Here is a 17,945-nt window from a genome sequence, read left to right as displayed (position 1 = left end):
TTTGTGCATTAAGGTATTCATAATCTGGTATTCATAATGGCTGTAGGATATTCTGCCATGGCTAAATTGAGACTTAATGTGCAGTGACTTGATCCTTATTGTTTGTGGTCCACCAGGAAATGAGACCGGACACAAGGCAAAACACTCCACCTTGGTTTTTATAGCTTAAACATAGTTTTTTTAAAAGCCTCCGTGTGGAATATAACCAAACAAATTGCACACACCGCCCTGGACCATGGAAAATTGAGGTTGTAAAAACGACTACGAATGATGTAATAGCCGTAGTCATCATGGTTCTGTGTTGCTGTACTAACATGATGTTAAATCAAGTTCGGTGTACTAACTGACCTGAGCCTTATTAGCAATTAAACTCCATATAATATCACCTGGAGGTGGTGTGGTGTACAGTTTCATCAACCACGCTGGCTGGTGGAGCTCCCAGAGCTAATCCTGAAACTAACAAGTCATGCTGACTTAGTTATTATAGTAGTGGTGGCTATTCAACAACCTGATGGTCAGGGGGGATAGAAGCTGTTGGCCATTCTGTTAGTTTGAGCCATGATGCTCTTGTATTGCCCGTACCCGAGTGATGGAAGCAGGGAGAACAGGTCGTGGCTCAGGTGGCTGAGGTCCCTGATGATCTTCTTGGCCTTCCTGCAACACCTGGTGTTGTAGGTGCCCTGGAGGGCAGGCAGTGTGCACCCAGTGGTGTGTTCGGCTGAGCGTACTACCCTCTGTATTGCCTTGCGGTCAGTGGCGTTGCCGTACCGGGCTGTGATGCAGCCCAACAGTATGCTTTGGATGGTGCTCCTGTAGAACACTGTTAGGGCCCTTGTGGACAGACTTAATTTCGTCAGCCTCCTGTCAGTTGCTGCCGTGACTTATTCTTCACAGTGTCCATGTGGTTAGACCATTTCAGCTCCTCTGAGATGTCTAATCGTTTCATTCCGAACAGAACCCCAGTTCTGACCAGAAAAAAATACGTTCTGAACTGGGTTCAACCCCCCCAAAAAAGTACCCTTTCTGTTCCTTTTTTTAACCTTGTGAAATCTACAGTTTTTTAACGTTTAGCTCATTACATGAATTCACCAATCAGTGAGGATAGAGCAGGCAAGCTAGTTGTTTACATGTGTCATGGAAGACAAGTGTAGCCTATGGCTCAAGATGAGACTGAAATGTTAAGGGTGGGGAGAGAGCGAGAGGGTTACATTATCTTAATTAGGTCCGCAGAATTATACCCAGGGGGAGCGGCTTCTACTGTATGAAGGAACTTTGAATGTCCTTTGAGCTAGCTAGCTAACGAGCTTGTGAGAGCGCCGCCAGAATTAAAAACACGTCTTACCTTTTTGCAGTTAATAAATCCAACGTGAAACATGCTAACTAATCCTTTAACTGGTATTGAAAAAATGAATCCATTCTTCTTTAGCTAATAAAACATCTCTCTCAAATCAAATCAAATTTATTTATATAGCCCTTCGTACATCAGCTGATATCTCAAAGTGCTGTACAGAAACCCAGCCTAAAACCCCAAACAGCAAGCAATGCAGGTGTAGAAGCACCTCTCCCTTTCTTCACATGCTTCTAACATCAGTACAGTGGCCTACAGTATGCTTCGGAGGGGGGATGGGCAGGTAGCCTTAACACGCATACACAAAGATTTCGGCTCGTAGACAGATGCTGGAATAAGTTTCTGAGTGACAGAGTGGGGGCTTTGCATTTGGTGCTTTTGTTGCGTGTCTGGAATGTAAAAGAGTTATTACCGGTTTCCATGTTTTAAAATAACAGTTATCTTCTGGAGCAGTATGGGTCACTTTTGTTCCAGGTTCCATTTCGGTTCCTTGAAAAATGACTTATTTTCTGCTTTTCGGTTCTGTTCCCTGAACCGGTTCCAACCCTTGGGAAGAGGTAATGGTGCCTACCTTCACCACCCGGGTTCGGCCTGTCAGGAAGTCCAGGACCCACTTGCATTGGGAGGAGTTCAGTCCCAGGGCTGTGAGCTTAGAGAGCACTATGGTATTGAAGGCTGAGCTGTAGTCGATTTAACAGCATCCTCACATATGCATTCTTCTTGTCCAGATGGGTGAGGGCGGTGTGCAGTGCAATGGTGATTGCATCGTCCGTGGATCTGTCGGGACGGTATTCGAATTCGAGAGGGTGGAGTATGTCAAGGGAAGGAGGAGGTTATGTGGTCTTTGACTCTCGAAGCACTTCATGATGACGGAGGTGACGGTAGTCATTCAGTTCAGTTACTTTCCCTTTCTTGAGCACAGGGATGATGGCTAGAGAGAGTTTGAAAATGTCAGAAAACACAACAACTAGCTGGCCTGCACATGCTCTGAGGGCGTGGCTAGGGACGCCACCTGGGCCGCCAGCTTTGCGAGGGTTAACACGTTTGAATGACTTACATTTTATTTATTTATTTGACCTTTATTTAACTAGGCAAGTCAGTTAAGAAGAAATTCTGATTTTCAAAGACATCCTAGGATCAGTGGGTTAACTGCCTTGTTCAGGGGCAGAAGGGCAGATTTTTTACCTTGTCAGCTCAGGGATTCGACCTTGCAACCTTTGGGTCCAAGTCCAACGCTCTAACCACTAGACTTGGACTTCCTCCAACCGTATGCACGTAGCCCTTGTTGTCCTCAGGGGCTCTCCTCGGCAGCTCAGAGTCGTTTTGCATGAACCGTGAGAAAACAGTGTTTAGCTGTCTCTTTGTAATCCGTGATCGTTAGAAACCCCTGCCACATATGCCTAGTATCCGACACGCAGAATTGCTCCTCCACTTTCTCCCTATACTTGTGTCTCGCCATCTGGATCGATCTTCGTAGGTCGTATTTGTTCTGTTTAACCATGCAATGAGAGAAGAGGAGCAGCATCAGCAGACCTAATACACATTCAGGGCTCTGTACTACTTCTGCTCTTTCTGTCTCTCTCTTTCGTTCTTTCTCTATTCCCCCACCCCCTCTCTCTCTCTCTCTTTCTCTTTCTGTCTCCCTTTTTCTCTATCCCCCCTTCTCTCTCTCTCTCTCTCTATGTGAAAGAAAACAGCTGTCTATTTCCCTCCCTCTCTTTGTGTGGGGCCTCTTTTACAGTACCACAAAAAGTTGACCTACACTGACTGAATGGAGGGATGGTAGTGAAAGGATAAACACATACAGTAAGCTCCATTAGAGGCCAGGGAAGGCCGGTGAGAGAGTACTCCCCCCCCCCCCTCCTCCCCACCTTTACCCCTCTCAGAACACACTCAGGTATGGCGGCTTCCATGACAACAGCCTGGCAGTCTCCTTCTCATTCTATAGCTGTCATTGAAGACCAGAGGAAATGAGCCAATACTAACAACAGGAATGTTCTATTGAATGAGATATTGACTGTAACAGTCTGTCTCTTTCCCCACCAGACGTCTGTGATCTGTCTCTCAGCGACGTGTGTTTACCTGAGAATGAAGAGGTGACCGAGAACGGCATCAACCCTGAGCTGGCCAAGGTGGGTGTGTGGAGATGTAATTTGACCCGTAAAAAAATTATCAATGCTTCTACTTGTATTATGCTAATTTAAAATAAAATCAAATGGTATTTGTCACATGCTAACTTACAAGCCCTTAACCAACAATACAGTTTTTTTAAAATACCAACAAAAAAACGGTAATAGATAAGAATAACAAATGATTATAGAGCAGCAGTAAATAACAATAGCGGGGCTATATACAGGGGGAACCGGTACAGAGTCAATGTGCGGGGACACAGGTGTCGAGGCAATTGAGGTAAATATGTACATGTAGGTAGAGTTATTAAAGTGACTATGCATAGATAATAACAGAGAGTAGCAGCAGCGTTCCGGGGGGGGGGGGGCAATGCAAATAGTCTGGGTAGCCTTTTGATTAGCTGTTCAGGAGTTCTATGGCTTGGGGGTAGAAGCTATTTAGGAGCCTCTTGGACCTAGACTTGGCGCTCCGGTACCGTTTGCTGTGCGGTAGCAGAGAGAACAGTCTACGACTAGGGTGGCTGGAGTCTTTGACAATTTTTAGGGCCTTCCTCTGACACCGCCTGGTATAGAGGTCCTGGATGGCAGGAAGCTTGGCCCCGGTGATGTACTGGGCCGTACGCACTGCCCTCTGTCGTGCCTTGCGGTCGGAGGCCGAGAATACCAGGCAGTGATGCAACCCGTCAGGATGCTCTCGATGGTGCAGCTGTAAAACCTTTTGAGTATCTGAGGAACCATGCCAAATCTTTTCAGTCTCCTGAGGGGGGAATAGGTTTTGTCGTGCCCTCTTCACAACTGTCTTGGTGTGCTTGGACCATGTTAGTTTGTTGGCGATGTGGACGCCAAGGAACTTGAAGCTCTCAACCTGCCCCACTACAGCCCCGTAGATGAGAATGGGGTGTACTCAGTCCTCCTTTTCCTGTAGTCCTCCTTTAATACATATTCTGTATATTCTGTATTTTATTTGTGGGGATATCTTCTCTCTTTCTCTCTCTCTCAGTATTTCTCTGAAACTGAGGAGGTGGTCCGATCGGCCAGAAGAGAAGAGAGGCTCAACCTGTTCTCCCTGGACCCTGACACTCCGGTAGGTAGTGTTTAGGGATTAATACACTGACACTGTAGGTACCCTATAGGGGTTAACACACCTTGTGCAGAACTGTTGGTGGTACAGTCCTGCACAATTCACCTGTTAATTAAGCACTGTTAGGTCAGGGATGATAATCTCTGTCCCAGGAGGGCCTCTGTGTCTGCAGGCTTCTGGTCCAGACCAGTGCTTACACACCACACTCAACTTCAGCCCGCTGCCCACTGATAGTCCAATTGTGTGCCCCTCTGATGCTGTCTGGTTCTGTGTCAGGTGTTGAGGAGTCCGCGTGAGGAGTACCCTAGGGGTGAGGGCCTCCCAATCCGTCCCTTCGAGGAGAAGCTGGGGAGGAGACTGATGATCGCCTGTGGATCCCTCAACCTGACGCTGCAGGGCTGCATCAATGAGACCGAGACTGGTCCGGTCACCAATGTAAGACCCGCTTAAAACCACAAGTACACCACCACCATCTCACGCTCACTTGCACGCGCGCACGTACAGTTCTCCTCAGCTTTTAAAGGTCGACTTAGCATGATGACGTTGCAACTAACAGCGCCGCAGATATTGAGATGCGCTCATGTATTACATAACTGATAGTGCTCAATGGTCAAAACACTTTTCACTCTGTTGTTTACTGTGCTGCGATGGATGATCCGAGATCAGCTATTGAGTGCAGTGAATAGTGTTAATCTTTTGAATGATTTTCTTGGTGCAATACTCATGTGCTAACGCATACGGGAGTAGGAATAAGAGAGAAGGTTTGAATCCTAATCAACCTGCCTACAAATTGTTTGAAGTGCAGTAGAACAACATAGCAAGCATGTCAAAGCTGTGTGCTGGAAAACCTTGGTAAATCCCTGGTGCTCATCACATGCAGTATATCCCCATCAGATTGAGCCCTTCTTTGTGACTGTGGCCCTGCTGGATGTGCGTGAGGGAAGGAAGGTGTCGGCCGACTTCCATGTTGACCTGAACCACGAGACGGTGCGTCAGATGCTGGGTGGGGCTGGGTCGGGAGGACCCGGGGCGGGGCAGGAGAATGGCCTGAGCTCCCCTGCAGAGAACAGACCTGGAGACTGTCAGCTCAGCCTGGACCTGGACGACTGGCTCCGCTTCCCCAAACAGGTACGCTACAGCAACGCTCCGGAGGAAGTTTCCCAAAGGTGCAAATCTAGGATCAGTTTCAGCAACACACAGAGGGGATAGGGCAGAACTGGGAATGTCATAGGGAGAAAAGAGATACTTACTCCTTTCGTGTGTGTGTGTAACATGTACGCAGGCCATCTTCTCTGTGACAAACCCCCACACGGACATTGTTCTAGTGGCGAGGGTGGAGAAGGTGCTGATGGGAAATATCGCCGTGGGAACAGAGCCGTACATCAAAAACACAGACTCCAGCAAGGTGACGCAACTCTACATCACAGTTAAATTCTCTCTAACTACCACCCCTCACCTTTATAGTCTATTACCTATGGGTAGGGTTGCAAAATTCAGGTAACTTTCCCCAAATTCCCCAGAAATGTATTTATTTATTTAATTGAATTTTTGCGGGATAGAATCTCTTGAGATGCACAATCTCGTTTTCAAGTGTCCAAAAAAACCCACAAAAAAACAACTTAGAAACAAGAATAATATGGCAAATCATTTGTAATAATAACAATGAAATAACAATAATACAAAACTTAAACTTACATTATTAACAGCTAAAAAAAGAAAGAAATACTACTAGACTTGCAACCAATAAAAACTACAAATCCAGGTTAGAAATATCTGGGAATCAGGAGGTAATAAGCTGGAAATCTATGAATCCTCCAACCTGGAAAGAAATGTGACATTTGGGGAAATTACAGGAATTGTGTAACTCTACCTATTGGACAATCTATTATGGAACATAAGTTGAGGGGAGTTAGTGTGTAGAACAACGTACAGTAAAACGCAGCTTGTTTTCCCCAGGCCCTTAGCAGTGAAACAGTGGTATGCACAACCTTTACAAGGTCTTTCCAGTGAGATTTCTTGTAAAGCTCTATTTAAATTCTCCTTAATCACACAGAAAATCAGATGGTTTGGAAATACATTTTTGTCTCATAGATTTTCCAAGATTTTTTTCCAAGACGCCCCCATAGAATTCCACAGAGTCAAATCCTGGCCTTTGTTTGGGAAGTTGACTGGATGAGCAGACGGGAGTTGATTTAGACTTGCAATTTATCTACGTCACGGATCATTCATTTCTGTGTTTACCCGAAACCCACCGACAGACTTCAAGAATATCAACAATGCTGCCCTTTTTTAAAGTAATGTTTCCTTCTCTCTGACTCTCTCGCTCTTTCTCTCTCCCCCACTCTGCTCCCCTCTCTCTCCATCTCTCTCTCTCTCTCTCTGTTCCTGTCCCTTTGAAGATGGTTCAGAAGATGCTGAAATCCAACAAGCAGTTCTGCAGTAAACTGGGGAAGTACCACATGCCCTTTGCCTGGTGCATCAGGTGAGGGACACTGAGCCACACCGTGTTTTCTGTAATCCTACTCACTCCATATCCATTTATTGACCTTTTCTCCTTTTATGAGCAACCTGCACCACACAGATGTCTATAAAGGTGTAGGTAATTGATTAAGTATCTTACACTCTAAACTATTTTCCTGTCTGTCTGTCTTGTCTGTGCATCCGTCCATCTGTCTGTCTCGTCTGTTCTGCCTATCTGTCTTGTCTTTCTGTCTGTCTCAGGTCTGTGTTTAAGGACAATCAGGGGACGGTGGACCGGGAGTCTCGCTTCTCGCCCCTCTTCAAACAGGAGAGCAACAAGATCTCCACCGAAGATCTCATCAAGCTGGTGTCTGAATACAGGAGGTTAGGCACCGAAAAGACATCAAGATTGCGTCCCAAATAGCCTATTCCCTATTTAGTGCATAACATTTGACCAGAGCCCATAGGGCTCTAGTTGAAGGTAGTGCACTATATAGGGAATAGGTTGCCATTTGGGATGCAGACCAACTACTGTCAGTTCAACCCATGGTCCAGAGTTTATCATGACTACCTAATCTGACCTGGAAAACTCCTGGCCCTTGTCTTAGAGAATGTATGGTGCTCATTGCTCACTCATTCCTTGGCTCTCTCTGTGTCTTTGCAGGGCTGAGAAGACCAGTAAACTGCAGACCATTCCAGGGAACCTGGACATCACAGTGGATTATGTCCCTATGGAGCATCCAAGTTAGTCCAACACTTTTATGTTCTCGTTCTCTCTCTCTCTCTCTCTTTATTTTCTCTTTCCCTCTCTCTCTCTACCTCTCGTTTCTATCTCTCTTTCTACCCCCCCTCACCCCCCCTCTCTCTACTGTTGAATAGCCGTCAGTGTTACATGTATTACAAATGTCTTCTCTCTCGCTCTATCTACCTCTCTTTATTGTCTCTCTCTACCGCTCCCCTCTCTATCTCTATCTCTCTTTCTACCTCTCTCTTTCTACTGTTGATAGCCATCAGTGTTACAGGTATTACATATGTATCTCTCTCTGTCTCTGTCTGTCTGCAGACTGTGTGACGTCATCCTATGTGCCTGTCAAGCCCTTCGAGGTCTGCAGCCAGCACCAGGCCACCGTGGAGGTGGAGGAATTTGTCCAGGACTCCACCAAGTTCACCCAGCCACACCACGTCTACAAGAACCACGTCTACGTCTACCCCCGACACCTCAAATACGACAGCCAGAAGAGCTTCGCCAAGGTACCGTAACCACCCAAACCCAAACCCACACACCACTTTTTTATTTTTTTTATGATGTATGATCCTCCACCAGGAGGATAAATATCTTAGTTTTTTTACAGCTTTTTTTCTACATATACATACATTTTACATATACATGTTACATATACATGTTACTTTTATATAAAGCAGTCACATAACAATAATACATTACCAAACATAAACTCTTTAATCCCAACCCTCAGCCCATCCCACCTATCACCATAGACCTCAGCTCTTTAATCCCACCTCTCTCAGCCCATCCCACCTATCATCATAGATCACCCTTGTTTGGTTTCCATGTACCATATATTTTTCAATTGTGCTGTGATGTTTTACAGAAAAATCTAACCTTTCTAATCATATATTATCCACAGATTGTGAGCTAAAGATGAAAACCTTTCCTAAAGTGTATTATTATATTATTTATTGACTGACTATGGCTTTCCAAATTGCCCAACATTGCTATTTGTAAGGTTAATTTTAAGTGCATGTTGATTTTTTAACCATTCCTGAACCTGTGACCAGAAACAAGCTACATAGGGGCAATACCAGAATAAATGATCTCGTGATTCTGTCTCTTCACAGCAAAATCTACAGAGCTGAGATTGTTGTATGCCCCATATATATAGCATTCTGATGGTGGCAATAATTTTATATAATAATTGAAATTGAAAAACTCGAAGGGTCAAATTAGGTGTAGTTTTTTGTACCAGTTCATAAAACCATGTGCTATGGAATTGGTACATTGAAAATCTCCTCCCATTTATTTTGCAACCTAGTGTAAGGTACGGTAGTGTAAACACTGTATTGTTTAACGATCCAATATGTAATATGGTACACTTGTCATAATTCGTTTTAATCCATAGAGGCTAGAAAAGTGATAAAGATCTTCAATGAGACTGTGCAGGGATCCAGATTGTGGACTTAAGAATAAACTAGAATCATCAGCAAACATTAACACTTTTGTTTTTATCCCCTGGATTTCTAATTAACGTTCTTGTTGGATCTAATTGTAATAGCTAGTATTTCAATGGCTATAATAAATAGATATGGAGACAACGGACAGCCTTGTCTTACTCCTCTTAAAAGCTCAATACTCTCTGAGAAGTAACCATTATTTACGATTTTACATCTGGGGTTGCTTATAGATAACTATAACCCATTGTATAAGAAATTCACCAAAATTAAAGTAATCCAGGCATTTATATATAAATTCTAGTCGTACTTTATCAAACAGCACTTGTGATCTATACTAGATATACTCAGAAATATGATGGCAAGGAAACCTATATGCTGGTATCGTGATACTGGTATTGTGAAAACTGTACTAGATATGAAGGAAAGGACATGTAGTAGACACACAAGTCACACTGTACACATATGGTACCTCTTTGCAGACACGCATTAAATCTAACAACATCATTTTCATTCACAGGCTCGTAACCTTGCAGTCTATGTGGAGTTTCGGAGTTCAGATGAGGAAGTTGCCAAACCTTTGAAGGTGTAGTATCTTCTCAATATCTTCTTTGTCATTGATAGCATTTAGAGTATCATGGTGCATTTTTTGAAAAACTTCACTTTTCTCTTCATTTGTTTTTTTACTTGTTGCTTCAGTGCATATACGGCAAGCCTGGGGGTCCAGTTTTCACCACAGCAGCCTGTTCGACGGTTCTTCACCACTCCCAGAACCCAGACTTCTATGATGAGGTGAGTCTGGAATGAGTGTGTTGAAGAGGTGTATGGCTAGGGGGAGAGGAATGGGAAGAGATTGATTGGAAGGGGCATGTGCAGGGCTCTAATTGCCTGGTAGACAGTTTTGTTTTTGCCTAGGCCAACTCTGCTCATTATCATGAATTTGAGAGGCTGAAGCACAATCAGACAAGTGCATACCAGGCTAGAGCCCTCACCGTGTAGTGGCAGGTGTAGGATAAAGTTGCCCCGAGATGCTGATCTTAGGTCAGTTTTGTATTTCCCCCACTATTGGTTAGGATTGGGGGAAGGGGAAGATTATACGAGATCTGTACCCAAGGGAAACTTCACCACGGAACTTAGTGGCTCAGTTGATTGTTCACCACTGTGACACCAGTTCTGCCACTTGTGTCAATTAATATATATATATATACTGTACCAGTCAAAGGTTTGGACACACCTACTCATTCAAGGGTTTTTCTTTATATATATACGATTTTCTACATTGTAGAATAATAGTGAAGACATCAAAACTATGAAATAACACATATGGAATCATGTAGTAACCAAATATTTTATATTTGAGATTCTTCAAAGTAGCCACCCTTTTCCTTGATGACAGCATTGCACACTCTTGGCATTCTCTCAACCAGCATCATGAAGTAGTCACCTGGAATGCATTTCAATTAATAGGTGTGCCTTGTTAATTTGTGGAATTTATTTTCTTCTTAATGTGTTTGAGACAATCAGTTGTATTGTGACAAGGTAGGGGTGGTATACAGAAGATAGCTCTATTTGGTAAAAGACCAAGTCCATATTATGGCAAGAACAGCTCAAATTAGCAAAGAGAAATGACAGTCCATCACTACACACTTCGAAAGTTTCTTTAAGTGCAGTCGCAAAAAAACATCAAGCGCTATGATGAAACTGGCTCTCATGAGGACCACCACAGGAATGGAAGCCCCAGAGTTACCTCTGCTGCAGAGGATAAGTTCATTCGAGTTACCAGCCTCAGAAATTGCAGCCCAAATAAATGCTTCACAGAGTTCAAGTAACAGACACATCTCAACATCAACTGTTCAGAGGAGACTGCGTGAATCAGGCCTTCGTGGTCGAATTGCTGCAAAGAAACCACTACTAAAGGACAACAATAACATTAAGAGACTTGCTTGGGCCAAGAAACACGAGCAATGGAAATTAGACTGGTGGAAATTTGTCCTTTGGTCTGATGAGCCCAAATTTGAGATTGTTGGTTCCAACCGCTGTGTCTTTGTGAGACGCAGAGAAGGTGAACAGATGATCTCTGCATATGTGGTTCCCACCGTGAAACAAGGAGGAGGTGTGATGGTGCTTTTCTGGTGACACTGTCAGTGATTTATTTAGAATTCAATGCACACGTAACCAGCATGGCTACAGCGATACGCCATCCCAACTGGTTTGCGCTTAGTGGGACTATCATTTGTTTTTAACAGGACAGTGACCCAACATACCTCCAGGCTGTGTAAGTGCTACTTGACCAAGAAGGAGAGTGATGGAGTGCTGCATCAGATGACCTGGCCTCCACGATCATCCAACCTCAACCCAGTTGAGATGGTTTGGTCTGAGTTGGACCACAGAGTGAAGGAAAAGCAGCCAACAAGTGCTCAGCATATGTAGGAACTCCTTCAAACTGTTCCAGGTGAATCATTCCAGGTGAAGCTGGTTGAGAGAATGCCAAGCGCGTGCAAAGCTGTCATCAAGACAAAGGGTGGCTACTTTGAAGAATCTGAAATATAAAATATATTTTAATTTGATTAACACTTTTTTGGTTACTACATGATTCCATATGTGTTATTTCATAGTGTTGATGTCTTCACTATTATTCTACGATGAAGAAAATAGTCAAAATAAAGAAAAACCCTTTCATGAATATGTGTGTCCGAATATTTGACTGGTACACTGTATATTATAAATTTTTAAATATATTGAGGCGTTTGTTAAATGCACTTTAAATAATGTGTGATTTATATTTATTTTGCCTGTTTCTGAAGTGGTCCTTTGTGTCATCCTCTGTTTCTCAGGTGAAGATTGAGTTGCCCACCCAGCTCCACGAGAAGCACCATCTACTCTTCTCCTTCTACCATGTGACCTGTGACATCAACACCAAGACCAACTCCAAGAAGAAGGAGGCCCTGGAGACCCCAGGTAGGGAGGAAGGAGAAATGCTGTGACCCTGTGTGGCTCAGTTGGTAGAGCATGGTGTTTGCGACGGCAGGGTAATGGGTTTGGTTCCCGCTTCGGGCTCGCAGTCCAAAAATGTATGGATGAAAGCATCTGTTAGATGGCATATATGTCTTTGAGGCAAGTTTGTCAATGGATTGGATGGTAGCTAGTTGGTGTTAGCTTATCACTGTGCAGCAACATCGCCTCGATACTGTTGTGATTGTGTTATTGGATTCTGGAGTGTGATGGTGCATGCTACGTCTACAGGCCAATACTACTGTGCTCTTGCTTCTGATTGAGCTTGCTGTAAGAAGACTTTGTGACAACTGCTGATATAACAAGGGCTTTATTAATACATTTCATTGATTTGATTTACACATTACATACAGTATAGTGTTTTCCCATGTGTTGTTTCTCGTGTGTGTGTGTGTGTGTGTGTGTGTGTGTGTGTGTGTATACGCCCTGTGCACTGTGTGACTGCAGTGGGCTACTCGTGGCTGCCTCTGCTCAGAGAGGGTCGCCTGGCCTCACAGGATTTCAACATCCCTGTGGCCTGTAGCCTGCCCTCTGGATACCTGCTCGTCAAAGAACCTGGATCGACTAAGGTAGAGGAGGGAGGGAGGGAGATGAATGGGAGGGAGGGAGATGAATGGGAGGGAGGGAGATGAATGGGAGGGAGGGAGGGTAGGGGGGAAAGTAGAAAGAAAATATTTGGATGGAAGGAGATGCAGGAATTGATAGAGAAAGCATTGTTGCTTTGGCAATACAAATGTAAGTTTTGTCATGCCAATAAAAAAGAGAGCGAGTGAGGTATGAAGTGAGCACACCAAAGGGAACAACAGTAAAGTGTTAAGCAAGCATGGATCTCCTTGGTGCTCAGGGACCCTTCCTCCCTCTCTCCCCCCAGAACGGCTCAGATCTGAAGTGGGTGGACGGAGGTAAGCCCATATTCAAGGTCTCCACCAACGTCCTCTCCACAGTCTATACTCAGGTAAGAGTCTGGACTTACCCTGCCACTCCATGAAACCACCACAAGTAAAACATAAAATACTAATCTTATTTAACCAACCTTTAATGGGTTTCAACTCCAGCAAGTCAATCCTTGTTATCCCATTGTGACTTTTAGGATTGCGCCCCAAATGGCAACCTATTCCAACCTATCTTGTGCACTACTTTAGTCCAAAGGGCTCTGGTCAAAACTAGTGCACTATGTAGGGAATAAGATGCCTTTTGGGATGCAAATTCAGTTTGCTCCTGGATTTAGTCCTTATCTCCTGTGCACAGTCGATCACTCAGTGATGGTGGTCCTGGTTGTGACTGTGTCTTCTCTCCTTGATTGCCAGGACCCCCACCTGAACCGCTTCTTTCAACAGTGCCAAAAACGAGACACGGACCTCTCCCAATCACCTACCTCAAACTTCCTCAACTGCCTAAAGGTCTGGAGAAACGAAGGAAGGGAGGGAGGATAGAGAGATGACTTCACATCTTTCCGTTCTGCATTTCACCCCCATACTATACACCCCTTCACTGACCGTCTTTCCTCTCTCTCTCTTTCTCTCTCTCTCTCTATCCTCGCTCTGTCTCTGACTACCTCTCTCTTTCTCTCTCTCTCTCGCTCTATCCTCGCTCTGTCTCTGACTACCTCTCTCTCTTTCTCTCTCTCTCTCTATCCTCGCTCTGTCTCTGACTACCTCTTTCTCTCTCTCTCTCTTTCGCTCTCTCTCTCTCTATCCTCGCTCTCTCTGACTACCTCTCTATCCTCGCTCTCTCTGACTACCTCTCTCTCTTTCGCTCTCTCTCTCTATCCTTGCTCTCTCTGACTACCTCTTTCTCTCTCTCTCTATCCTCGCTCTGTCTCTGACTACCTCTCTCTCTCTATCCTCTCTCTCTCTGACTACCTCTCTCTCTCTCTATCCTCGCTCTGTCTCTGACTACCTCTCTCTCTTTCTCTCTCTCTCTCTCTCTCTCTCTCTCTATCCTCGCTCTGTCTCTGACTACCTCTCTCTCTTTCTCTCTCTCTCTCTCTATCCTCGCTCTGTCTCTGACTACCTCTCTCTCTGATTCTCTTTATTCTCTCTCTCTCCCACAGGGCTTACTGAGCATTGAGAAGATTCCAGTGATAATTCGCTTCCTGCCTGTGCTCTTCAACCAGCTGTTCAAGGTCCTCACCCAGAACGACAACGACGAAGTCACCACCACCACCACCAGGTAGGATGAGGCACTGCAGGCCACGGACTCCACTCTCACTGCCACCGGATCATGCAGGAATACATGTTGCCAGAATTCACATTGCCAACTATTAATGTTGCCAGACAATGATGATGACTGAGTGACCACCTTGTGTTTCACCAGGGTGCTGGTCCACATTGTTGCCAAGTGCCATGAAGAGAAACTTGACCACTATCTGCACTCCTACATAAAGGTCTGGTGCTCATTTCATTGGGATGTTAGCCCTGTCTTGCAGGAAAAGCGAGGCTCAGATTCTGCAGTTTAGCCAGGTGGTGTCATAGGGTAGAGGAGAGGGGTTGGGCTGAGTGGAGAGGAGAGGAGGGGAAAGGAGATGAGGGGAGAAGAAGAGAGGTGAGGTGAGGAGAGCTAATGAGAGCAAAGGGGAGGAGAATAACTCAGACAGCTTCATTAGTGAAGGGAGAGAAGGGGGCTTTGTGTGCGTGCTGTGTGCGTGTTTGTGCGCATTCACACGTGACTGTGTGTGTGTGTGTGTGTGTGCTACGGTGGGGGCTTTGGGGTGTGGTGAGTGCAGGAGTGTGGCTGAGGGTCTAGGGCAATGTGCCCAGAACACTGTGGATACAGAGAGACGAGAGAGAGTCTGCCACACACACGGCTCTCAGCTCACACACAGACAAGCATGGCTGTGGGGAAGAGAGAAGGGGGGTGTCTGGTGGAAGGCAAACAAGGACACCGAGCCTTTTCAATAAGAATGCAAGGCATGCTTGTTAAGAAGAGAGTGAGAGGCAGAGGAAGAGACAGAAAGTGAGTAAGGGAAATGGAGGATAGAACCAGCTTACCACGAGATTGTTCATGTCTTGTAGAAAGAAAATGAGAATCCTACAATTGATCTTTAAGAGGGGCAGAGAGACAGAAAGAGAAATGGAGGGAGGGTGGAAGGAGAAGAGGGGAGGAAAGAATGGGAGGGCCACTGTAATGGAACTGGCGTTGCTATGGCAACTGATTGGCATGCTGCTCGTGGGGCTAGCAGCAGGAAATTTTCTACCAGTGCTTTCTCACCGTGTGGGTGTGTGTGGCTGGATACCAGATGTGTGTGTTTGTGTGCGTGTAGCAGGTGTGTGTTTGTGCACGTTGCATATGCACGAGTGCGTGCATCGTTGCAATATGTGTGGGTGCGCGTACGTGTGGTTACCATTGTTAATGAATTAACTCAATTGGGTGACGTCTGTGGTAATAAGGTGTGTGTGTGCCATACACGTACAGTGTGGGTGGAACATTTCGCACAAAAAGAGAAAAATAGATTGAGTGCCAAAATAATCACAGATTTATAGATACAGTACAGAAGCACGTACCCCAATGCATTTCATGTGCCAAGGAAAACTACATTAGATCAAGATTTTTTTGATGCATAATTTATTACAAATTTTGTCACTCAGCTTTTTCTTCTTCCTCAACTCTGATTACATCAACCTTAATCGGCGTTGTTTTGTTTTTATGTAGGTTTAATTCAATGCAGAGCCAAGCATATTGCATGTTTGGTTCCCTTGATGCTGCTAATTGCATGTACAGAAAGTGAGAGAGCAAAAGTGTCGGTACAGTGTGTTTGTCTTACTGCCTCTATGTCCGTCTGTCTCATTGACCTTGTTCTTTCCACTGCGGTTGGTCAGTTTGTGTTCAAGGCGGAGTCGCATGGCTTCCGGACGGTCCACGAGGAGCTGGCCAAGGGCATGTCCTCTGACCTGAAGAGCAACGAGCAGCTGGCCATCAGGAACATCCTCAGGGTGAGCCTAGAGGGACGCCACGCCCAGTCCCAAATTACACCCTATTCCCTTTATAGGAACATCAGGGCTCTGGTAAAAAAAAAATGTGCACTATATAGGGAATAGGGTGTCATTTGGGTGGATAGTCCCCTGATCTACAGATGCTCACACTGTCAACAAACTGTCAGCTGCATCTCTGTTAACAGGGTTACGGTTGTGTTTAAGGTTAGAGTAAGGATTAAGGGTTAGGCCTAGCGTTAAGGTTAGTGGATAGTTCATTGAAATGTAGTTGAAATGTTGTTGACAGTCTACTGAACATCTACAAACCTATTTGGGACTATCCAAATAAAGACATACTTAGAAATGTCACACATAGCCATGCTAGGATTCCTTATCGTACATATCTGCTCTACGTGATGTATATCTATCTGAATGTGCCGTTGAATGTGACCCTGAGTGCTTAACTGAACGTAACCCGGATGATCTGACCCCTGTTTGACCTTTTACCCCTGTCTGCTGCAGTTTTCCTGGTTCTTCTTCGAGCTCATTGTCAAGTCCATGGCCCAGCATCTAGTGGACTCAGACAATGTCAAGGTATAGAAACATAAGATATGAAGATGTTATATATGTACATATACACTCCCTGTGCGAGGGGAGGTGACCGATTAGCATACCCATAAACACTACATGAGACGAATTCTGTCTTCGTCACACTGAGGAATACATTTTGACATTTTAGTGTCATTGTCCCTGTTGTATTTAACTCACGCAAAGAGACCATCACGTTCTCAAACCTCATCACTCAAAGAGTATATCTAATGATTATATTATACACTCACCGGCCAGTTTATTAGGTACACCCATCGAGTACTGAGTCGGACACCCCTTTGCCTTCAGAACAGTCTGAATTCTTCGGGGCATTCTACATGGTGTCGGAAGAATTCCACAGGGATTTTGGTCCATGCAGCCCATTCCATCCCATCCCAAAGATGCGCTTTTGGGTTGAGGTCTGGGGGTGCCACAGCCCAATCAAGTAAACTGAACTCCCTGTCATGTTCCAGGCAATGTTTTTCACCTCCTCAATTGTCCAGTGTTGGTGATCGTGTGTCAACTGGAGTCTCTCGTTTCTTCTTGCTTTAGCTGATAGCAGTGGAACCCGGTGTGGTCGACTGCTGCAATAACCCATCCGTGACAAGGCTGGACAAATGTGCGTTCCGAGATGCCGTTCTGCACACCACTGTTGTAGTGCGCTGTTATTTGTCTGTCTGTGGCCCGCCTGTTAGTTTGCACTATTCTTGGCATTCTCCTTCGATCTCTCTCATCAACGAGCTGTTTTTGCCCAGAGGACTGCCACTGACTGAATGTTCTCTGTAAACCCTAGACACAGGGTTCGCACAAGGTGGTTGAGGTGCTTAAAGTACTTGAATTTGGCATTCTGAAATTCAAGTACTGAAATACTTTGAAAATCTTAACATTTTCTCAAGTTGGTACTTGAAAAGCACAATTAAAATGAGAGGAGAACAGAATGATAAATATGTTTATGAAAGATATTAGAAAAATGTATTCCAGGCAGACTACTGAGTATTTCCTCACGTGTTTCACGCTGCGGTTGCCAGGCGAACTCACTCATTCCACCCACACTGCCACTCAGCCAGTCATGTAAGGACTGTTTAGGCGTTGCCAAATGTCACATCGATAGCTAAAAATGCTGAGCAAATGTCGATTAAATCCTGCCTTTTGTGGGTATGGAACTTTTCTGAGATCTTATATTTCAGCTCATGAAACATAGGACCGACAACTTTACATGTTGCATCTTA

At 44.8% G+C, this 17,945-nt stretch overlaps 1 protein-coding gene across 11 annotated transcripts in view; it reads left to right on the top strand.

The window, feature by feature from the left end:
- LOC109905365 (dedicator of cytokinesis protein 10) overlaps positions 1-17,945 on the top strand; it is a 163,209-nt gene that overhangs the window by 98,848 nt on the left and 46,416 nt on the right. For all 11 annotated transcript variants that reach the window (XM_031790399.1, XM_031790398.1, XM_031790396.1 and 8 more), the window contains exons 9-27: positions 3,395-3,480; positions 4,478-4,561; positions 4,835-4,993; positions 5,453-5,686; positions 5,841-5,963; positions 6,958-7,040; positions 7,280-7,402; positions 7,683-7,762; positions 8,082-8,269; positions 9,726-9,791; positions 9,905-9,997; positions 12,040-12,163; positions 12,665-12,786; positions 13,089-13,172; positions 13,525-13,617; positions 14,271-14,389; positions 14,534-14,603; positions 16,036-16,149; positions 16,651-16,722. In XM_031790399.1, the coding sequence (XP_031646259.1) occupies positions 3,395-3,480; positions 4,478-4,561; positions 4,835-4,993; positions 5,453-5,686; positions 5,841-5,963; positions 6,958-7,040; positions 7,280-7,402; positions 7,683-7,762; positions 8,082-8,269; positions 9,726-9,791; positions 9,905-9,997; positions 12,040-12,163; positions 12,665-12,786; positions 13,089-13,172; positions 13,525-13,617; positions 14,271-14,389; positions 14,534-14,603; positions 16,036-16,149; positions 16,651-16,722 (2,117 nt within the window). The remainder of the gene's footprint in view (positions 1-3,394; positions 3,481-4,477; positions 4,562-4,834; positions 4,994-5,452; positions 5,687-5,840; positions 5,964-6,957; positions 7,041-7,279; positions 7,403-7,682; positions 7,763-8,081; positions 8,270-9,725; positions 9,792-9,904; positions 9,998-12,039; positions 12,164-12,664; positions 12,787-13,088; positions 13,173-13,524; positions 13,618-14,270; positions 14,390-14,533; positions 14,604-16,035; positions 16,150-16,650; positions 16,723-17,945) is intronic.

This window comes from Oncorhynchus kisutch, linkage group LG15 (genome assembly GCF_002021735.2).
Source record: "Oncorhynchus kisutch isolate 150728-3 linkage group LG15, Okis_V2, whole genome shotgun sequence".
Taxonomy (NCBI): Eukaryota; Metazoa; Chordata; class Actinopteri; order Salmoniformes; family Salmonidae; genus Oncorhynchus; species Oncorhynchus kisutch.
The sequence above is the reverse complement of the archived record's forward strand: the minus strand, read 5'-3'. Positions and strand labels throughout refer to the sequence as shown.